Source organism: Haliotis asinina, chromosome 6 (assembly GCF_037392515.1).
Source record: "Haliotis asinina isolate JCU_RB_2024 chromosome 6, JCU_Hal_asi_v2, whole genome shotgun sequence".
Classification (NCBI taxonomy): Eukaryota; Metazoa; Mollusca; class Gastropoda; order Lepetellida; family Haliotidae; genus Haliotis; species Haliotis asinina.
Genome location: NC_090285.1, coordinates 61,592,717 through 61,617,569, shown reverse-complemented (window position 1 = coordinate 61,617,569; position 24,853 = coordinate 61,592,717). Strand labels below are relative to the sequence as shown.

Here is a 24,853-nt window from a genome sequence, read left to right as displayed (position 1 = left end):
TCCCCGTCTTCCTACAGATACTCGTCCACTGTAGCATGAGGTGGTCATTGTCAGTGAGGTGTTAAGATTGTCTGAAGTGTAGGGGACCAGTGCTTGGCCTCTCTCCAGGCTCTGCTCCAGGCAGTCACAGTTGTTGATGTTGCCAGTTTCAACAGTGTCCAGACTAATGGATTGTTGGTTTAGCAATCCATGTTGTTTCAAGAGGCTACTAATGACATCATGTGGTCAAACTCAGTGGTGTGGTCGATGCATATCATTCTATAACATTTGTGTAGATCGATGTCCAGTTATAGACACCAAGCCAATGATGCCAATTGCTGAATAGTCCAGTATTTACCAACCCCTGGCATGCAGCAAGAGTTAAATAGCAAACACAAAAAAAAACAACTTACTTGTCCAGTAGGAAACACACGGCAACATTCTCCACCCCCTGCAGTTCCAGGTCAGCGATAACATCTATATCTCCCTACTACACACCAGGGGATGTGATTTGGTCAGCTATAACTGTCATGTCCCGGTCTTGCTGTTCTTTATCTAAACCAAGACTCTCTGGGACTTGATTTACTGGAAGGGCTATAGCAGCAGGCTCATCCCAACACTCACCCTGTGATCCCAACACTCACCCTGTGTCTGTCTGGAGCCTCCTGAACACTGTGGACAGTCCCGATCCCCTGCCCCTGCGGGAAGTGTGCCTTGGAGAGTATGCCACACTGTGCTGCATGTCAAAGGAAGACATATGGTCATTAAGCTAGACAACATGAAAGCTTGTAGTTCCCCTGACTTAACTGTAAAGGTATACTCGCTGTCAGTGTGAGGTCTATGTCCACCGAGTCTAGACCTTCTAATAAATGCCCTGCTTGTGCAGGCACACTGAGGCATCCTGATCATAACTACCAAGTGTTAGCTTATTGTTAGAATGTCAGGTTGGAATTTACACACTAGTTGAGTGATGTAAACAAAGTCAATATGCATCAAAGCACATGATTAAAGCAGAAAATGGCTTATAACAAAGCTAGTTCTGTTTCAGCTATAGAAATGAACATTGTCCCTACTTGAAGTTTTCTTAGGAAAGTGATGATTCTGAATGTTAACATTTTTACTGATAAATATATGTGCTTCAAGTCTGGTTTAGCATATCAGGTTATTCATCTTCTCCGTCCTTGAGAATCTCAGGACTTACAACATGCTGCATATTATTTTTTCCTTAACAATTAGAGGTAATGCCATGAAATCTGCTGTGTGGCAGATGCAGCATTAAGTTGTACCAACTTACTCACTGGCTGACTGACTGACTGACTCACTCACTCACTGACACACTCAGAAGAAGTAATGGAAACTTGAACATGGATTAGATGGTCTGATGGGTAATGCACTATAACATTATGCTTACACTCAGTCAATACATTCAACTGGCTTAGCAATTTGAAGCAGCTGCAACCTACTCAAAGATCTGAAGCTTCTTTTAGGCTAGTTAGTTGTAAGACCTGGCCAGTTTAACCTGGAAATACCTCCATGGAATAATGATTGGCAAGTCCCAGAATAGACAAGTCAGACCTTTCATTTTACGTGACAATTGTGGAAGAACTTTTCAATGTAAGAGTTCTGATACTTCTTTACCTACATGCTCAACCTTTCAGCAGTCACTCACAGATTGCCATGATGTTCATATTGATATGGAACCCAAAACTCAAACTTAATGTTCAACAACCAGTTTTACATATGGTCTGTTAGTAACACTTAAACAAGGAAGTTGGACATGACTTGCTAATCCCAAGATTAATGATGATACTGAAGTTGTTTTATTGAAAACACATACTACATAGGATATAAGTATTAGCTATGAGTTTGTAGAGGACTCAGATTCCAGTTTGTTGTGAGGAACATTGAACATGTGGTTTCATTCACCTAACTGATGCCAGTGTCCTGCTGAAGCCTGTTGAGCTGTGGTGACCCATTAGGAATTGAAGAGTCATGGAGATGAACTGTTCAAATGGCAGACAGATGGCCAAGTGGAACTTCTCCATCCTCACTTAGGTTTCGGTCACAAGACAAAGTTGTGGATTAAGTAGCTCTAAGATGCATGAGACTAGGAATGTGATCTATCTACACGCTTCCAGACATCTTCTGTGGAATGGATAGACCAGCAGAACCAGCTTTCATCTTCTTTGTTTACTCAGGATAGAGACTGTGGAACTAATCATTACTTAATGGTTGGGTGACACCATTGTTCAAGTGTTAGCCTATCATCCTGGAGTAATGAGTTCAGTATTCTTTGTAAATATGAACAGTGAATGTTTTGAATATGATGTGAGTAGACTTTTACTAAAGGTGCCTTAAGATGCTGAAAACTTCTTAAAGTCTTTATGTGAATTGAATATGTGACTGTTGAGGTGATTCATCACACAAATGATTTCAGTGTGGGGAACTTGCACTTACAAACAAGAATTGTGGAGTGACTGCCCATACCTTCCATGTATGTACTCTGTTGTTTTGTAGCTCTGGACATGTGGAATGTATGAGGATAACCTGACTGATGTTGAATATCTAATTATAACAATGCAAAGGAATGGTATTCTATTCAGGGAAGATAAAATGTTCCTTAGGAGATAGCATATTTTTGCAGAGAAACTCTCCCATGAAATACATGAATAGATTTTTACATCTTTAAGGATCTGCTAGTTGGCTATGAAATAATCCTGCCCAGTGTGGTCAATAAAGACTGCATAAGTCCTTTGATGCATTATTCAACAGATGATCAGTTGCACTTTGGTGTGTCCTTTCACCTTGACCCTTTTGTCTGGTGAGTTGACTACCATCTACAGCCACTTGACACAAGACATAGGTCGCACCACAACTGTCTCCAAGTAGACGAGATTGATATTGAACTGTTGTGAAGATACTGTAGGATTAAACGGATCATTGGTGGTCACTGAAACCAATTTGGCTGCTATGTCAACTGATTGGGTCTCATAATTATAGTCTGTGGTAGGGGATCAACACTGATGGCAGTCATTCTGTTCTTCCTTGATTACTGCAGGACAAGTGAGAATGATGCCATAGATTGTTTGAAACTGCAAAGTTTCAAATTAAATACAGGCATCTAACCCTCAAATATTTTGTCTGGACACTTGGTATTGTTGAGATTCAGGACTTTGACCTACAAGGATCTATGGGTCTTTACAAATGCCCTTGTACTAATGAAGAAGATCCTAACCTTATTCTGTCTCAGCCAACACCGCTATATAATTGGTATCATAAAGGACACATCTTAACTCTCCACCTTGGTATTTCAGAATGTAGACATTTGTTATAGTCCTAGGCCAAATGCTAGAAAAGTCCCTATCATTGAGGATCTCTCAGCAGCAGTAAACATGTTATTTGGTAATTAGTATGACACCCCCCACCCTCCAAAAATTCTTGTTGATGTGGAACTAGCTACAGGAGGTATCAGGTTACTAAAAACTAACTGGGTTCAGTCCACTGTTGAAACAGTGTCCACATGTTCATAGACAAACTGCTTGAGTATTGATCACATTGTCTAATGTGTGGTGACAAACACTGGTAATCAACATGGTCAAGATATGGAGTATGGGTGATAAGGCTGGATGTATCATATTACCTAAGTTTGATGCTTTATGTACATTTGGCCAAGGAGTAGTTACTGAGATACGCTGTGTGTTCATAAAAGTGACTTCAAGTTATATGGTACTTATAGTATTTGGTCACCAATGGCATTGATTCACACACATGTAAGATGCTTTGTGTATGTATCTGGGGGACTGCTGATGTTTATGTGTGTACCTGTGGGATTGTGGAACCATGTATCTGTGTTCCTATGTACCTGTAGACTCGTTAATCCCTGTTCTGGTATACCTGTCCACCTGCTGGGTGGTTGGCCTGTACACCTGTTTGGCTGTCTACCTGTATGCTTGTGTAGCCATTAATCTGTATTCTAGTATACCTGTTAGGCTGTTAGGCTGTGTACCTGTATATTTATGTTGTTATTAACTTGTTTTCTGGTGTACCTTTGGGGTTGTATTCCTGTGTACTTGTCTACCTGTATATCTTTGAGGCTGAGGGTACAAGTGTGACCATGTAAATATGTGACTATATTCAATTGTTTGTGTCATTTTTTCAATATATCAAACCATATCACTCTTGCTACTTCCTTTCTCACCCATTCAGTGTTGTTGATATTTGCAGAGTTTGTTAGAATAATTTTCAATGTCACTACAAAGCCATTACAGGAAAATCACTCCAGTTGAGAACTTATTTTCAGCATTAAAGTTTAATACCTCCTCAGGCTATGGCAGTCAGAAGTGGCAAATTTGATCCTTCTGGATAGATTGTCTTGGAAATAAAATGTGTGAACAATTTTTTAACCGATCTCAATTTCCTACAAGATCATCCAAGTTCAACAAGTCAGAAGAATTCCTTTTCAAGAGTTCTTTGTGAATTGAATTATGCTAACCGGGGGAAAGGGTTTTCAGTCCTTTCTGGGATTGAAGTTTTATTTTGAAAATTGCCTAGATTCTCGCGGCGTTTCTCAGAGACGACCTTGAAATTCAATTGTGAAGTTCATGATGAAGTTTTTGTTTGCTTAAAGACAAAAAGATGTTTGTGTTTATTGATTTTGGGAATAAGTGGTTTAGCTGTGTGGAAAATCCAATATGTTTGAGGCAGTAGTTTGGAGAATTTAGTGACATCTTTGGAGTTTTTTGTACAGTTGAAGTGTTGTTTGCAGGGTGTCAAAACCTGTGTTTTCAGTTTCCCTTCTATAAACGGTTTCATCATCGTTTCTTTGTAGAATTTGAAATTAAATCCAAGTATGGATAAAATATATATTATGATTCCATTTTCCAGTGTAGTCACATGATACTTGGTTGTGAAAGTGAGAATTTGGTATAAATTTATAAACTGAATGATAAACATGTTTTGCCTTTAGATAAGCCAATCAGATTTGGTATAGTTTTAAATTCCCAAACCATTTTGTATGCAAACTGAAGAGTACTCATGGGATGCTGATTTCTACATGGTAAAAGGTACTTGTCTGTTTCTGAGTTAGTCAGGGGAATCCTGGAGAAAATGTCTAATGATAACCTCTTATTAAGAGTGAATACGTCAAGCATTTGGGGCTAAGCTATAGCTATAATTGATAGAGAATAGCCTCAATCGGCCAGACAGGCCCTGACAATAGAGTGGTGAGATGATCAATACGCTGACTCGGCATTCTTGGGCTGCACATCTCACAAACGAGGTGAGAGAGATGTGCGCTGAGTGCTCCAAGAAAATGAAAAATCGTTGTCTCATTATGGCACTACCTTTAGCTGTTGCTAGGCTTTCTGAGCTTGGATTTCATCTGCAGGGAATTTTAATTGCTATATAAGTCTGATCCAAAATGAGATAGGAAAGATATCTAGAAAAATCCTTGGAATATTCTGTCATATGGTTGGATAATTTCTGCAGGGATGTTCAGTGTTCTGAAATTGTATGTATTTTGTTAAGAAAAGTTCTTTGACAATTTTGAAAGGTTGTTTCCATAGCAACAATATAAATGTGATGTTTGATGTTGAAGACTTTGGCTGTTTGACACTGATTTGTACTTCCACATGGAATGAGGATGACTTCTTGTATGAGTGAATCGTTTCATGCAGACATCTGCAATACTCGTGCTATGCCATCGGAGATTAATGCCCAACTAATCATTCTTTGGGCTCATTGAAAAGCATGTTCACTGTTTAACATGTGGAACTGTGATGTCCATGATCCTTGCATTAGAATAACTGACTTTATAGAAAGTCATTCACTCATTCAAAATCAGCCTAACCACTCACCTCAAACTCAATCAAAATCTACAACCTACTTACCAGGTCACCCACCCTGCCACTTTAATACTGCTCGCTCGCTTATTTTCTCACTTACTCTGACATTCACTCATTTGCTCGCTCACTTTCTCACTCACTCACTCACTCACTCTCACACTCACACTCGTTTGCTCACTAACTTTCTTACTGTCACTCACTTTTACTCTCTCACTGTCACACTCACATACTTACTCACCATCCACACTCAATGACTTCCATGATATTGTATTCTGGCTGCAGCTTCAAGTTACTGGAAACATTGTATTTTATGGTATTGGGTATCCATGGTACTGAAATGAAACCAGATCTAATATTCCTGGAGGCGGTTCATCTGTGCAGCTGACTATGATACACACTGTTCACAACTCAGCTGCGATAGTGTTCCACTCCATAGTGTTAGACTCCAGCTATAAGAGGTGCACAACCCATTGATGTAACACACATTCTCAAAAAAACACATCCAAGATAATCGGTGACGGAATTCTTCTTGAATTACGGGTCATTCTTTCTCTGAAAGGATCATCTTGCAGAAAGCTGTTCATTACAAGGAATAACACATGGAGGATTGAATTGCCGTGGGCCTGATGTCTACAGTGCTCCATCACTTGCCTGTTTTTTTCTAGATACCTGCTGTTTCACCAGAGTCATTTTGTTGGCTGCCTGATGCATTTCATGGTAATCTTCAGTGCTGACATTATAAGTGCAGAGAACAGTGTAATGGGGTTGAATTTGACAGTTGTTGGTTTTTCATAAATTCAGAATATGGCTTTTGTTTTTGTGTTGTATATTTCAGTTGCCATGTGCATAAGTTAGGTATAATGAGATAAGAGCCATGCAATAAAAGTGTGCAACAATGCGATATCTGTCATTATTGCATGCTGAATATACAGGTCTGTTTGCTGATGCTAAAGAAGTTGGTGGTAGCATACTCCATGTAACAGTGTGGTGTACTGCCATTAGTTTTCTGCAGGTCAATGATACTGACAACTGTAGTAATGTTCAGGGGGCACGCCTTATGTTCCTACTGACTGCTGTCAAACAAATCAACAATCTACATAATGCCATGCTGAAATCCCCAAGCTGATATGATGGCATGTAGCGCTACTGTGAGCTGTAATTGGAATATCCCATAAGCAGCCAACAATGACAGATAATGCCAGTATTTTATCTCTGTATGACTTAGGAAGAAATGATGATTGAATGAAGCCAGTCTTCAAAGAATGTTTCAAATGTAAATTTAATTTTGGTTGTCAGGTGCCATTAAATTAATATACTTCAAACAACTAATATGTACATCTATGAATGCATAGGAGAATATGTAGTGTTGTTCAGTGTAGTTGTACATTGTAAGTCCTGTGTACTTACAATGGCAGCACAGGCAAGGGAGAGAGTTCTGCATATACATTATAATGAAAACTATACAGTTTAGTGATACATGCTAACATTTCTGATTTGTGTTTCAGGACTTGCAAGCCGAAGTCGATGGCCACCAGGGGGCGTATGAGTCTCTGAACAGTGCAGGCAACCAACTGGCACGCGGAATGGGGACGTCAGATGCCCAGAAACTGCATCGTCGCCTTGAGGAGATGAATCAGAGATGGCTGAGCCTGATGACCAAGAGCATGGAGATCAGGTGTGTGGTATACTGTGTAATGCATGGAGATCAAGTATGTGGTATATAGTGTATAGCATTGAGATCAGGTGTGTGGCATACTGTGTATAGCATGGAGATCAGGTGTGTGATATACTGTGTATAGCATGGAGATCAGGTGTGGCATACTGTACATAACATGGAAATCAGGTGTGTGGTATACTGTGTATAGCATGGAAATCAGATGTGTATTATACTCTGTATAGCATGGAGATGAGGTGTGTGATAGACTCTATATGGCACAGAGATCAGATGTGTATACTCTGTATAACGTGGAGATCAGGTGTGTGGTATACTCTATATACTGTGCAGGTTAGGTGTATACAGGTCAGATTATAGCCTACACAGGTGAGGTATTTCATATATTGAAGGTTGAGTATAAACTGTATGACCAGCTGTTTGTGTGTGTTGTAAACCTGCAATGTTGTTGTGTAGGGGTCGGCTGGAGAGCAATGCAGAGCAGTGGATGCATCTGCTGCGGACCCTGCAGAACCTCATCAACTGGATCCTGCAGCGGCAAGAGGAGCTCCAGCAACAGCAGCCAATTGGTGGAGACCTCATCAGCGTGCAGCGCCAGCACTCCGAAAACCAGGTGAGCTACAGCAGAGGGAGACTAGCCACATTTTTAATCTGTGAATACTGTTGGTTCATTTCTTCCTTATTAAGTTAGTGAGACACATTCTACACCACAAATAAAACCTGCAGTAAATACTTTGTATGCTTTGTTAAATTAGTCTAATGTTACCATACTGTGATGTGGTCAGATTACTGTTGAAAACCACTGATATGCTCAAGACACCTGTCACTCCTCAGGTATGGAGCAAACTTTCACTGATAAAGGTTAAAAAAGTAAAGATCAATGCTTTTTGAAAGAGGCATCTGTTGAGATATGGTAGGCAGACTTACTGACTTGAAAATGTCACCATATTCCATTAAGTAGATTAATGTTTGTGATGTTCGTAATCAGACTGCCTGATCCAAACTTGATTATTAACAGGCTGCCTTACAGCTAGAAACGATCATTAAACTGTGAAGGTCAGTTCAGGAGATATCTCTTTGAGAATTATCTCCCTTAGTGCACACGAAGTGTCCTTCTTTGTGACTCTAACAAGTAATGGTCTGTCTGTATTCACCTGTATTAACAGAGGCTCCATGACCAGCTGAATCTGAAGCGCCCCCTAGTGGAGCAGAGTCTGGAGGCAGGTCGTTTTTACCTTCGCGAGGAGGGTGACGACAAAAGACTCAGTACTGACAGTGGGGACAGCAATGAAACAGGTGCGTGAGCAGCTCCGTCATCATTATTATCTAAAGATCTGTTGGTTGTGAACAGATTGTGTATAGATCGTGAATAATCTGAGTGTAATCAATAGAGTAAGTGTGATAAATAATGCTCGAATACTTGGATTTTTATTAGGTAAACAATATTTTATTCATATATTTTAAATGATGCAGTTAAGTAAAAGCGAAAAACAGGCTAAGACTTCTGTAATGCCTCCCCTCTGTACTACTATGTAATGTTGATCTGATAGTAATTTTATTGAAATAATATTAAATTTAATCTTAATCAACAATTTGTCATCTATCATGATATTTGAAGTGTATTTAGACACAAATTTGCTTGGTAGACCTTTTCTTTTATAACAACAGATTTGGTATGTGAATGATTTTGTAGGTACTCAAAACTTTACTCCTCCAATGATATTTAAACATTATATCACGATTTAGCTGCCACAATTTTTTTAACATTTCAGTGTGTTGTATCATTTTTGTAGATGAGGGTTCTATGACAGATGTGTCAGCTGACATGGACGCCCGTCATCTCATCAAGAAGATACGGCGCCAAGTTCGACTGCTTAACAGAAAGTGGATAGAGATTAATCAGAGAAGCAATGAGTGGCAATCGAAGATCGATGAAGTTATTGAAGTGAGTGAAGTACAGATTCTCACAAATTTTTATATCACTAACAATAGTTGGGATGGCTGAATCTCATTGGAGCAGACCCACAGCAATTTCTTTCCCTGTAATATTGCGGCAGTGTAGTACAAAAGCACTGTAATCATAGATTGGTAACTTACTATAAAGGGGGACAACTCTTTGCATCTGTGACACTATGGATGCGTGGGATAGAAAAGCTTTTGACATCTTTACATCTGTGTGAGTGACCAAGGTGACCCAAACTGAAAACATCTTTCGAAATAATCATGTCGGAATCATTATCATATTTTGCTCCAAGTTTCACCAGTGTGTTGAAAAATACATCAGTGTGGGCAAGAACTTTGCCGATGATACATTGACGTCACTGCCACAGTGAAATGACTTGATAACATTAAGACGCACCATAGACAGCATGTTGATCTCATTTGATGTAAGACTGCTGCATCAAACTCCATGTAAATAAGGCTCTCCAGCATTTTTCAAGGAACTTGTGACAATCATTGTGACATTTTGTTTCTACAGTTTCCAAATTTTAAGGGCGTTTGAATGAAAAAAAATCTTTTTGTCAAAAGAATATAGCAAATCATCTTAATGGTTACATTTTATTGTTGACTCCCAGTGTCACAGATATGCATAATTGTCAGCGTGGTTTGGCATGACAAACAACAAAAACATAAACAAAACATTCACAGTCATAACTACATTAAGAATGTAACCAATTTATGTAGCACTCAAAATGTATAAAGCAAAAACTAATTGTAATTCTTAGAGACTGGACACAACAACTACTTGGTCGCTCCTAGATGCAGGTTTTCTGTTGTGCAGTAGACACAATGCCATGGTGCCATTTCACAGAGTGCTAGTAACAGTACACATTTCATAAGCATATCTTCAACAGATGTAATACTGCCATTATTTGTTGAATAAATCCTGGGCTATTGCCAGGATTTCAAGCTGTACACTTCTTCAGCCAAAAAGTTAAGCATCTACATCCTGAAACATGCTACCATCTTGTCTCTCACTTCGCAACAAACACAGATGAGTTTCACTGTAACGTGTCTGATGTTCGTCCTGGCTGAAAAAATTGTCTCAGATAAATGAAGCAGATTGTCTCAGTGTCGACTTGTTTATTCTGGATGATGTGATTATGTTATTCATCTCTTCAAGAAACTGTTGTTCAGATCTGTCAGTTATCTTTTGCCAAATATCTTTCCCTTTTCGCCTGGCAGATTTGGTGCCACTTTTATATTGTTGTGGTTGTCTAATAGTTTCCTTTTGTAAATAAGCTCAAACCTGTTTACAAATGATAAATATGACCTGTTGCAGATTGTTCTCTTCACAGTTAATAACTTATGACATATCAGTTGTGAATATGATATTGTCATACATTGTCACTATTAACTAAAACACTATCTGTGTGACTTTAAGTTTCAATACAGCCTGTCAGGTATGTTGTTTATAGAAGCAGAATAAACATGTTAATGATTTCTGTTCTTCAGAAAATGGCGATGTTCCATGAAGCAATGGAGGATCTCAACGGCCACCTACTGCAGGCTGAGCAGGAGAAAGCCAAGTGGGTGTCAGTCGGTGACATCATCATTGAAAACCTCCAGGACGAGATTGATGCAACAAAGGTAAGAAGCTAATCTTTTATGCAGCTCAAAATTTGTCTCACCCATCTGTTCATAAATAATGCAAGACATGTGTCTACTGTACCAGGATCTTCATCTTACATGTGGAATCACCTAGACCTTGATCCTGGATTTGTCAACATTGTAAGTGTCATTAATAGTTTCAACAAACTGGGAACTAACAGGATTGGATGGTTAAGGTTGAGGAATTACATGGCATTAAGGAGAACAATGGTAATCACAGGATTGTCTGGTCCACTATCATGCAGCAGAGAAGAGATTGTAACATTTGCTCTCTTTGGGATTACACTTTATTAGTAAAGTATGAATTGTAGTCTTTTGGGGGGTTTGAGCCTCATCTGGGATTTGAACCCACACCCTCAGAGTCAGGCGCCTAATTGCCAATACACAAAGTCATTTGCCTAACTCGCTCAGCGACCACAACTTCCACAAAAATGGAAGTCAGACAACTGGGAGTCTAGAGTGCAGACTTTGTGTACCTCTCTGTAAGTGTAAAATGGCATAATCATAGCTTTCGGCCATGGGAGTCGTAGTCACAGAGAACAAGGTAAACAACCAACAAAACCAAATTGGTCAATGTCAAGATCTGAATCAATTTGGGCTTCCATCCTACATTGGACATTGTATGATATTGCTGAATGTTTTTCCAAAGTGGTTTTCAAGAAACTCACTCAGTATAATGCTAAAAAGAGTTATCTCACTAAAGTATGAAAATATATTGTGACAAGCTGACAAGATTTTGCCAAATTTTGTCTGGCTTGCATTCACACGGTCATACAATCAGTTTTGGGTGGTATGGCAGCTTTTCACTCGTCGTGCTGAATTTGATCCCAAAATGGGCACAACATGTGACGCCTATTTCTGGTGTCTTCCAAAGTGATTTTCCTGGAATATTGCTAAAATCAATATAAAACCATACTCACTCACTGTGATATAGGAAGTCCAGTTATTTATAAATGAGTTAGGAACATCTGACTAGTTGGAAACTGTCAGCAAACCAAGATTAATCAGATCCTGAAGGGTTTGCTTGATCTGACAAAATGTAGGTGAAAGTTCCACCAAGTGGGATAGAGCACTGTACACTCAACAGGTTAATCCAAAGTGTATGACAATGTGAGCTTTTTTTTTTTAAATGATGCTCACCAGCAAACACTGCAGTTTTGTGCTTGAATGTAATAATTCCATCAGACTTGTCATTCGTGTTGTATTTTCAAACACTGATGTAAGATTCAATCATTATGTAATTTATTAGATATCTGGTTTATTCGTGAATACAAGGGTGTCATTGATTGGAAATGTCAATACTTGACTAAAAGCATCATTTATATAAATTATTCAATTAATAACAGAAAGGATTAGTCTCAATATGTTGAATTTATCTGTCTAACGCTAAGCACAAACTAGACTGATCCATTAAATGTTTTTAATTATATTGTCTGCATTTCATTGTTGATGTTAGTCATATTTATCTTAATAAATATACATATTTCTGTTGGCAAGAATGATTCAAGTATTTATAGTCCTAAATTTGTATGGGATAAGTATAATATACATTTACTGTTACATCTGTGTTGTGAAACGGCCTTAATGGATGTTGTATATCACATGATGTAATTTGTCAGCAACTTAAACACTCCATCTTTTTGCCCATATTGTTGATAAATTTCTGTGTCCCTTATCTCTCAAATGGTAAATTTGTGTATTTGAATGTCAAGAAGGTGAGAAATGTTATCAGCCTAACCATGTTTCTGCAGTCATAAATATTTTCATGATAAGGTTTGATGAGATCACTCTGTGGTTCCATTTTATCGTCAGAAATTGAAGATTAGCCTCTAGTCAACATACCCTAAATGATCACCTCCCTGTAACTCCCCAGAACTTTTCATTAAGTCACATTGTCAGATGTTACTAACATTCAGATGAGTGAGCAGTGAGTGAGTTATGTTTTCTGCAGCATTCAGTAATATTCCAGCTACATGGCAGCAGTCTGTAAATAATTGAAGGACCAGACAGTCCAGTGATCAACAACATGAGCATTGATCTTCACAACTGGAAACCGATGAAATGTGCCATCCGAGTTAGCTAGCCTGACCACCCGATCCCATCAGTCACCTCTTGTGACAAACATGGGTTACTGTAGGCCAATTCTAACCTAGATCTTCATGGGTCAATATTCAAGTGACTTTGGGATAAAAATTATTCTTTTATCATATTAAATAGGATGTCATTGCTTGAAATATGACAGACTTGCGGTTATTGCTGTATCTCTAATGTTTCATTAAAGATTTAATCAATCCCTAGACAGAAATATAAATCAGAAAACCTCATGGACAACCCACCCCTTATATTTCTTTCAATGTGTGGATTGATTTATGTGAAGTAAACAACACTCTTATAGAAAATGAGATAAGGCTTTGTTGAAATTTGGTTTGTTTCATGACAGATTTATTTGGAGCTTTGTGCTATGTCTCAGAATAATATGAGGCACTGATTGTGGAATAACAAAATAATTCACTTGAAGCTGAATTAATTTGGAAAAGATTGAAGAAATTCAATGTATAATGAATAAACATGATCAGCTATAGGCACAAATGTATTAATCAATTTATTGATTATTAACTGATGCTATAACAGCTGTATTCAATGCCAGTGTTTGCACAAAGCTGTTCTCAACAGCAGCTCAATACTGACCAACAGTTAAACTTGTTAACAATGTAGCCATTGACAAATGTCTGCAACAGTCCTTAAAGGCAGGAGTTAATGGCCTTTGATATTTGTGTGTCAATATTGATATGGCTGTCAGCTTATCTAGAAATATAAACAAGTCAGTTTAAGAACGCTTCTACAAATATCTCTGAGGACTTTTATCAATTAAGTAAATGTATGTCTGTTAAATTAATTAATATGATGGTATAACACTGTTATTGTACTTTTCCAACAATTAGAAAAGTAGAGACTTCATCATTTGATGCAGAAGTATTAGATTAGATGATGCTGTTTATACATCAAGTAGCAGGAGTTAATATTAACCATACAACAACATCATTCATGTGATAACAAATTTGGGAGGTACTAAAATATAGCCCTAGGTGTAGTCCATGTGTGTGGGGAAACAGGCAAGTTTGACTATGTACTGCAATTTACAGTGTGAGCACCTCCAACACCTAACTGCAACATATAGTATGGCATCCTGTGGAGTGATCAAACAGTTGACCTTTGTTTCTTCTGCATGTTGAGGAGTTGACAATTTAGCTGACAACATGTTCCACCTGTGAGAACATTCATTGTTTGAATCCAACCATGGCAGACAGAATGTTTTGTGTGTTACATTTTTTACACTCAATATGGGTTTGAGGAAGGAACTGTAAGAAAGTAATTGTAACTAATAGTTAGTTCTTGTGGTGTCAGGGAGGATCTAGTTAGGATGTGTTTTGCAGTCAGCCATTTTTGTTTCAGGCCTTCCAACAAAAGGTTGCTCCCATTCAAGGGGAGGTTGATCACGTTAATGACGAAGCTAATGATCTTCAAGCAGCAGATGTCATCTTATCCCACGTCAATGTCCGCAAACTTGAAGATTTCAATACACGGTAAATGGTTTGAATCACATCTTACACATAAAGCTAATTTATTAAAACAAGTATGCTGTGTATGGGTCCTCTGTTTTGATGTCCTGAAGAGTTAGCTCCCTTTAGTTGGCTTTGGTAGATGTACTTTGTCAGACAGAAGTACTGTTTTGGTGCTTCAAAGTTGTTGTGTCTCAGCTTTGTATTTAATATTTACATTGTGCATGAGATAAATTACATAAATGTTATGAAAGTTATTTTCCTCCGTATATTTCAGGTGGAAGGCCTTACAAATAGCGATAGAAGATCGATTAAAGCAGTTACAGGAAGCTTATCGAGATTTTGGTCCAAACTCGCAACATTTTCTCTCAGGTATGTCACATTTCTTTGTATTTTCTTATCAGATATATCAGAAATAAGAAGATCTGTCTCTCCCTATTTTTATATTGAAGACACATTGACATTTTGATGAAGAATTTTAAACTCTAATTTCCTACAGCCTGTAATTCAGTGCTTTTGTTTGTGCCAGCATTAATCACAACCAATGCAATGCTCTCTCTGTATATGCAGACCTCATATGTGTCTGCTTTTTACAATTCTTGCTGAAACGTAACTTCTATATCTAATCCATGCAATTTTCCTTGTCACCACACTTCCTGTAAGTTGTCAGTTTTTTCAGCAAAACTCATTACCATCACTATCCATAATTTGTCGTACAGGTAACAGTTTCGTTTGGTATCCATGCATTCTCCACAAGGTGGGAATAACCTATTTCTGTAGTTTTAACATCCTTTAACAAATCTATTCATTTGCTAAGTGGTTGACATGGCTGAAATAGTATCTTTAGTAGATATGAATACACAGATTACCATTATACGGTATCCTGTAGAAGAGATTGTGTAGTTGCCATTTGGTGATAGATTGTTTATGTAACCAATCTCCACCAGTGATGACTCCTGTTGGTTGTGTTACCCTATATCCCGTTGTTTATGAGATTTGATTGTTCATAGCAGAAATTTGATGTTTAGGTTTCATTACATATCTTGTCTAGAAAAAGCTAGGGTTATACTATTTATGTTTGAATTTTAACATGCCAGGTATCAGTCTTTGAATGTATAATTTGGTGGCCCTGTGGTCAGAGGTGTGACTCTGTCAACTGATTTAGAGTTTGGATCCCACATTTGAAAATCATTCCGGCAGTTGCCCTTGATTTCATCAAAATCGTAAACATCTGAAGAGGTTACAGATCACTCTCTTATACAATGCCCAGCTTAAATCTTTGCTTCTTGAGAGGCATAAATTTATTTCATAGCGTGCATTTCAGGTGTGAATATGTGAAAATACTAAGATATGTCATTCAAACAGTATTCAGTGTTGTGATATGGAACTTTTAGTTAACTAAGCAAAGTTACATTCTTCATTAACTGGTCATCATTCTGTATGAACTATGAAATGGCTCAGTATCCCTACAAAGAGTTGAGCATCATAAGTTTCATTACGATGTGCTGCCTGAAGACCATGTGGTTTCACAGCAAACAATGCCCAGTGTGTTGTTAATTTGGACATCAGACTTTAAACATGAGGTATATGTGCAGGACACAGTGTAATAGACTGTCATTTATTTCACCTTAATCCTGTGTTGACTATGGTCTAGATTGCAGCTTCAAAGAGCTTGTGGTAATCACTTGTTTACGATTAACAATAAACAAAGCAGATGTGGTCTGAGGGAAATGTAATGTATATTTATGTGGGAATATTGTACAGGAAAGGGTTTCACTGCAGCAGACTTTTTGCAGTAAACAAATAAATTATTGCATTTTGCTGTTGGAGAATATATCTTTTTTGGAAATGCTGACTTTGTTTCAAACAGCTGTCAAAAGTCTGCATGTGTTTTTACAAGATTTACCGATAATATTACATTATATTTTAGAGGATATAAGTTTAGAGCTCTTTGATGATTTACTTATTGTAACATCATTGCTATCTCTGGAAGGTTTTGGGGATGACAAAATGTGTTATTTGTTTTGTATATTTTTTCCACACATTTGAGTAAAATTCACAATGAATCAAAGGACATTATGTATTTTGGCATCTCTGCTGTTACATAAAGCAGGGACAAAATATTCTGTTGGATGAAAGAGAAATGAATTTTCCGCCCCTAAATCTGAGGCAGAGTGAAAATGATACATGCATGTCTGTTACAAGGGGAAGACTGTGTAAGTAGGCGGGTTGGGATGATATTGTCTGCAGACAAAATTGAAAAAGCAAAGTTAATTTTATTATTATTGTTATCATCATCATTATAATCCTGATGTAAAATGACTGAACCAGTGAATAACTTAAATATTTTTTTTATTTTTTTTAATTTCGGGATTCACCATCATTGTCCCACACAGTTTCTGAACAGAGGATGCTTTTGTACCACTTCAGTATCACCTGGCAAGTTCATGGGACACAAAAGACTTGACTTCACACGTTGTTACCATGAGGGAGAACTTAGCTAGACACACTGGGCAAACTCTCTAACCACCCACCAGTCTGTGAGCTGCTCCTGAACAAGGGGAATTATGGGACTTACACAATTCTTCATCATATAGATTTAGGAGATGGCTGTTAAGTGTCGGTGATGCTTGACACTTTCCTACTGAAACAGTTTTTCCTGATAATCTTGTAAATCTTGGTATTTGTTTCTATGGCCAAAGTTTGGTTTGTATAATGTCTTGAAATTACCCGTGTCTAATGAGTTTGAAGATACCTTTAAGAGAAGTACTCTTAAGTCAATGTTTGGAACTGATAAACTGATAGCCTCACAGTATGAGGTCAGGCAGTCACACATACTTCCAGTCACCCTTTGAACTTCAATGGGAGGGTCTGAATGTTAGTTTTAACAGCTGGTGGACAAGTCCATTATTCAAAGGAAGGGGAAGTTATAGAAAGATATTGATAACCGTTGTCTGCAGTGTCTAAGTAGGTTCTATATCAATAGAAAAATCAATGGAAGTTGTTTGTTTTCCTTTATTTATTTGTTCCGTGTTTGGGGATAAAAGTTAGCTTTAATGTGATAACACTGTTATTCGCTCAGCCTGTTTACACAGTGAGCCAAGATAAGTATGTCAATCAAGTCGTCAGTATCAGTGCTACATAGGTGTGTAGATTCCAGCGCAATGCCTTCCCACTCAGTCCAATCAGACATGGCTCCTGCAGGTAAAACAAACCTTTCTCACCAATCTGTTGCCATGGCATTTGTCATCAGTTTTAAAGCAGATAATTAGCTTGAACAGCCACACAATTAGACTGGCAGTATACGAGCTTTCTGTCTGTGTGCATTTCACTCATATTGTACATTACGCTCTCCTGATGGGTTCTGTAGCTATGGACCAGTTATACTGTATTTATCTTCGTCCTCCTGTGAATGTGTTTCACTGTATCAGCAACAACTGTCTTTGCATTCCTGTTGGTTTTTGATGTATTTTATCAATATAAGTACTTTAACGTTTAACAATTATAATTTTAGGTTCAGGACTTTTCGTTTTGAAACATTGCATCTACAGTAGGCAAGATGATGTGAAGTATCAGCTAGATCCAGCACAAATATGTAACATCAATACTTCTGTAAATGGGTTCTTTTGTATCCTAAAATTATATTTAGTTACTAGCATTAATATCGTTTGCAAAATTTTCAATATTTGTTATTTTTTGGCACTCAGAAACTGGTTTATATTTGTAGTTTCCTGATTTTCAAGTCCAAGCAAATTAGCAAAACCCTGACTGGTCAGTTGTTGATTATCTTGATAACACAATGTCTCCCCAACTCATACAGCTACTATTACAGTATACCCAGGCTGGATGTGGGTGGATCCCTATCATATATTCCTGACTGCATCAAGCAGCTCATTGTTGTTGTTGTATGAAGACATGCACAGGGGATAGGTCCTTACACAGAAAATAATAAGTTGTCGGTCAGTCCTTTTTGTGTCAGCCTCTCCTACCAGCTTGTAACCTCTCTTTCATCAAATATCTTTCACAGCCTTCATCTCAGCGAGTGTGTATTGACAAACAACATTGCAGAATGTTTGGCTTAAAGGTGTTATATGTAACTGCTAATGTATTCTGGACTCATGCATATTGTAGTGTCTCATAGGCCACTCAATGACTTTATGAGCTGTATGTCATGTAGCTCTTACATGTAGAAGTGTCACCTCATGTGCAAGACTGTAATAAACAGGTGCTGCTATTTCAAACTGCTGTCATCCACCCTGATGGTGACTACAGCCTAACAACAAGACTTACTAACTCTAAGGGTCACGTTGAAGACACAGTTTCGATTCCCCACATAGGTAAAATGTGTGAAGCCTGTGTCTGCTGGTGTTCCCCACCATGATATTGAAACCATACTCACTCACTCAAGTTGGCAGACCACCCTCTGATAAACAAATTCTTGCTTCCTCATCTTTTGAATAATTCATTTTACATGCTACACCTATCTTGACCCATTGAGAGTAAGTAGTCTGTTCATTAAGAGTTCCTTTCCATGATGGATACAGTGGATGAAACACGTTTCTGTACCCCTTCAAGCAACGTCATGAATGCCTACTTAACCCACTAATAGAAATACTGAAATACCATGGACCTTGCAGACAAACGTGTGTGTTTTGAACGAAATATCTTATTCATTTGTTTGTGTCGTTTCTCTTCTCGTTTCTAAACTTCACTACATAAAATACATAGTGTTCAAAAGTATTTAAGGTATTTTAAAATGTTTTTAAGTATTTAGGGGTATCCGGGGTAATAATGTACTGTGCTTTGATTGTTTGCACTATGAGCATACCTTGTGGAGTTAAGCACTATATATAATATCGACAAATTATTATCCCAGGTAGAACCCATGCTTGCCATAAAAGATGACTATGCTTGTTGTAAAAGGTGACTAACAGGATCAGATGGTCAGACTCACTGACTTGGTTGACACATATCATCGGTTCCCAGTTGCACAGATCGATGCTCATGCTGTTGATCACTGGATTGTATGGTCAAGACTCAATTATTTATATCCCACCGCCATACAGCTGGAATTTTGCTGATAGAGGTATAAAACTAAACTCACTCACTCTCTCACACATTATTATGGTGTTGTTATTACTTCTGGAACTTCCATATAAGCTGCTAAGAGCGTTAATACATTGACATTTACAGATGAGCTTGGTGAATTAAATTCAAAGATGTTACACATGTACAAAGTACACTTTGAATGGACCCTTGAGAACAGCTCAGCCACTCATAATGTGATGTAATTGCTCCAGTGCTGGACATTCTGAATGTAGCATCATGTTGTAACAAGATGGCCACACTTGACCAGTGGCTGACCCCTGTTATTGTCCATCATCCTGTCACCACCACACCCAATTGCAGACTTTGTCCACCTCCCTTCTTATGTGTGGAGTTGTTTGTTTACCTGGACACTTGTCTCTTGGGTTGATTGATATTTACAACATGGCCATGTGGTCAACACAGAGACAGAGGGGCTAACTTTAGCTCCTGCTATCTGAAGGTGAGCTATAGCCTGTTTGCAGTGAAAAGGTACTGATGAATTTAACCTTAAACAAAATGTAAATCAAATTATGTGAAATTAAGATTGCAAATCCTCGTAATTTTACCTAGTCAATTAAACATTTAAATCTCAGAATTTTATTCAACTTAGGATAAAAGTTGTTAAACAAGTGATCACAGTTTCAAAATCCCTATTATTGGTTTGCATTACAAGGGGGTATGTACATTAAATAAAACACCAAGAGCGAGTTGGTAGTCTAAGGTTTGGTCTAAGTTAACACTCATCACATACCATGCAAGCTTACCCCCTTGTATTTGATATACTTATTTGTTTAAAGTGAAATTCATCAGTACGTTTCACTGCAGGCAAACTATAATCTATGGCTGATTCATGAAAACCTGCAGGTGTGTGTACGAGTGTGTGCATTTATGTGTGTGAGAGAGAATCTTAAGTTGACAATAGTTCTCACTACCAACAGCTTCATGAAATATTTCCAACGTAATTATGTTTAAAAAGACTTCTTAATTCATAAAAATCTCAAAATATCTGAAGTATATAAGTGGCATCCTCATATTTGAAAAAAAACTGATTTATAGATGATAATACTTATAAACATATTTACAAAATTGTATATAGGTGTGCAGTGTAGAACAGTTTTCAGCAAGAGAGGGCTTGTGCTAGAGGATCGATTGTTCTTGCTTATGGCAATGATTATCGATGGGCTTGGGAGAGAAATTGATATTCATTAAAATCATCAAATTTAGAAAGTATGTTTGTTATTGTTATGTTTATTAAATCAAAACTTAAATGGCTGATCAGTTTCCTGTGTCTTGACAGGAAGTATCCTTGAACACTTTGATCTTCATTTTCACAGTGTTACGATTGTGTTCCATTATTCCTCACAAGTTTTTTGCTGGGGTTCACAATTAAATTTAATTATAGATCCATTACCGTACTCGATTATCGATTATCTGATTATTTTCTGCATATTTTACATGAAAACCAGCTCAAGTGACAACTAACAACCACTTTCAATACAAAAATCTCTTCTTGTACTTTGTTACAAGAAAGATATTATCAGCTTTAGTTTGTACATATGATCTACCTAGAGAAACTGGCATTTGTTGGTTTTGTATTTTTTTCCAATAGCACGATGTATATGGGCCTATATAATTCATAGACATCTGAAAAGTGAGCAACCAGAAAGATGTGTGTCAGCACCAAGAGGCCAGTGTCATGTCCACCGTTTCCATGTTCCTACAACTCAGTGTCATGCCGTCATGTAAACATGACTTATATCACCTAGGCTACCATTTCACCAATGTTTGTGTCAACTGGACCAGTGTCTATTCTGAAGACATCAACACATGTCCAGTCCCTTGTCACATTTAATGATCCATGTGACTGTCTGCATCATGTTGTGTCCCGCTGCATGGCTGAAGGTCAGGTCACACATGGCTGAAGCTGTGTCCACTTGGTGGCAATTAATCACAGTTTTGCTTCACCTACATTGTCAGATATTGAGCCATGGAGTGCTCATTTGACCATGGTCATTGAGATACTGACCAGGGCTTTATTCAATATGACTGTTGCTGTGAAGGGTCAATGGTCAGACAGTCAATGATGACCGTTGGTGCATACTTTGTGTACAGTATGTATTGATGTGAGTATTTTGTTCAAGTTTATCTATATTTAACAACGTGTTATCATGAAATATTTGTTTTGTAAATGGTTAATTAGATACTTAACCAAACCTTTTTACAAAGCTCCTCAAATTTAGTTAAGGACTAGCTACTTTGTTCACTTGGAAGTGAAAAAATGAGTTTGTCCTGAACTTATTCTGAGTTGTATATTTATTACTTCTTCTCCTTCTGACACTTATGCAGATTAAAATGGTTGATTTCACAAGAGGTTAATTGCTCTTACAGCTTAACTTCATAAATTATAAATCAATGTTACGTTCCATACATTGATATTTTTAACTGATCAAACACTACAAGATTATTCTGACTTAATCAAAGACTTTGCCTGTGAAATTTACACTACATTCCCAAAATACCTGAGAGTGGTGGATTATTTACCTGTAATTTACCTGTAATTTACCTGTAATTTACCTGTAATTTACATGTAATCAATTGTTCAGTAGTCCCTGATCAGCGTCACCCATGGCAGTGGGGAATGAAACTGATAAAACTTCACACTGTCACATTTGCTACTGGTATAAAATATTGAAACAGTATTCTGTGACTGAAAAAATCAATAATTGGATGGACGTATATTATCTGGTGGAATTCTGAGTGTGAGCATGGCGTAGTCGCTATTAGGTGTGCAGACTTTTGTTATAGTCACATTAAGGACAGGCGGTGAGTTGATGGTGTTACTGAGTGACATGTTAAATATGGTGATTGTGTTAGAGTGTGGCTATATTTCATTGTCCTTCTTGAAGTATATGGTGGTATCCTATATTGTATAAGTTGCACTAGCCTATGTATGCAGTATATATTGCATGTCTCAGCTGTTGAATATATCAGTACTGATAACGGAGGCTTGTCAGTATACACCATGTGTATATTACCTGCATGTACATTTCATAAATTCAGGTGTCTCATCTATTGACTATGGTGATTATGATAGGTTTGGGCTACATCCAATATGTATATTTCATATGTATGTACAGTTTGTACATTCATGCAGTTTGATATTATGATAATAGTTGCTTTTTCAACAAATGTTTCATCTGCTGGCATAGTTAGCAAAATTGAGGATGTCTGTTTTTATGGATTATGGAAATCGTCTGTTTGCCTGCATATTCCGTGAGTCAGGTGTTTCTGTGGCATCATGGTTAGCTGAATGTTTCAGTCTCCTCTGTTAGTACAGGGAAATCTGTTAAAAAAACATCAGATGATGAAGAATCTACATACTATGGCCACCATGGGATTGGGATTTAGGGGAGAATGTATAATCTGTGTTATGTTCATTCCTTAAGATGCATTGATATCCAAGAACTGAAACCATGAGAAATTTCCTTTCACATATAGTTCGATTCATTTTAAAGAAAATTAAGAGAGAAGTGTTTTCATTTCCTTGCATGTTTGTATTCAAAACATTTTTCTCTTGAGTGGTTTCAGTTGCCAGATCTGTTTTGTTTGTTATGGCTTTTCATGCAGCCATTGTCTTATTTCAATGGGATATTCCTCCTGGCTTTGCCAGACAGCAGGCCATTGGTTCTCTGCCGCAGATCAATGAGTCATCAGTGTCAGACCTGTGATCCGAAACATCATAGAAGCATGTCCGTTTGGATGAACGTGATGCACTCTCTTACGTTCACGAACACTCATGCATTGCATGTTCGTATCAGGCTTGTTAGTCACAGCAGATTTTGTCCAGTCATACCTGAGCATTAATTTCATGTGGTTTCTCAAATAATATCTGCAGCGATAGATCCATATATTGATTGTTTTAATTCTAGTCACATCTTGAGGCAACATTGTCCAACATGCAAATCCACTTGCAGAGTGTGATAAGAATGTTTTACGCAACCAGCTTCGTGTGATAAGAGTGTTGCTGTTACCGTCCACTTGCAGTGGTTGACTGACATGTAGCGATATAGACATGTCTCATACAGGCTGAGGTAATGTGCCCCTTTTCATGTATTGTGCTATTTTGTCAATTATTGAAAAGCCATCGCTTCACCAGCCTTTTATGTCTGATCATCTTTCTAATTATTCATTGCACATGTGTATTCTGATCATAAATGTACCATTTGGAGATAAAAATGTTGTTTTTTTTATATTGTTAAGATATGTAGAATGAATTTTCAAGAAGTATTAACCATTTTTTCCTTTTGTTGGATTTGTGCATTAATGAACAGTATTCTTATAACTGTTTTTATTTCATTAATGCAGAGAAGGTGGTATGTGTCATGACGTCATGCTGGAAACTGACAATATTTAATATTTTTCTCAAATAGATGCCAATATTCTATTTGTCATTTATATGAGATAAATGCTTCCCTTCTTATAAACACATGAATCATGCAATCCAGATTCAGTTATCGAAATCAGATGCAGGCCATAATTCACAAATGACCTTCTTTTGATTGTACTGTCAGGTATGTCGTGTTCATTCTGATGAATAAGTATGACACCAATGTGTTTCCAGAAATTGAAATCTGAATATCTATGAAATGTATCTATAGCAACAGCTGGCTATGAACAAAACATTACTGAAAATCAATATGACAGAAATTTGTGTGAACTGAAGAAAATGCACATTGTGTTTTTCATCAGACTGTTTCTGTTAGCCACTCGTCCACTAAGGCAAATTTCCATTCATCTGTTTCTTTAATTCTGTTTTACTTCAGGTCTGTTTTTATTTTGGATTTTCCCTTTTGTCCATAAGCATATGTGACCAAACACCCGAAGCACAAGTCTAAAGCATTACATTTAGCTCAGCAGAGTTCACTTCCTGAACTGTGAGAAGATCCACTGGTTTGTATGTTATTATATCTCCACAATTATCCTTAGTATTACACCAAGCTCATCTCAGTTTAGAGTGATCAAAGATGGTACAATTTGTATAATTAAATCCTTAAGCTATGCCAGATCTGATACCTGTTGGCCTTCACTGACCGTAGTGC

At 37.6% G+C, this 24,853-nt stretch overlaps 1 protein-coding gene across 8 annotated transcripts in view; it reads left to right on the top strand.

Annotated features, from left to right (window-relative positions):
• The window catches only part of LOC137286653 (dystrophin-like), a 386,558-nt gene that overhangs the window by 326,606 nt on the left and 35,099 nt on the right, over window positions 1-24,853 (top strand). For all 8 annotated transcript variants that reach the window (XM_067818622.1, XM_067818621.1, XM_067818620.1 and 5 more), the window contains 7 exons: window positions 7,328-7,497; window positions 7,951-8,107; window positions 8,661-8,790; window positions 9,288-9,439; window positions 10,951-11,085; window positions 14,560-14,690; window positions 14,944-15,038. In XM_067818622.1, the coding sequence (XP_067674723.1) occupies window positions 7,328-7,497; window positions 7,951-8,107; window positions 8,661-8,790; window positions 9,288-9,439; window positions 10,951-11,085; window positions 14,560-14,690; window positions 14,944-15,038 (970 nt within the window). The remainder of the gene's footprint in view (window positions 1-7,327; window positions 7,498-7,950; window positions 8,108-8,660; window positions 8,791-9,287; window positions 9,440-10,950; window positions 11,086-14,559; window positions 14,691-14,943; window positions 15,039-24,853) is intronic.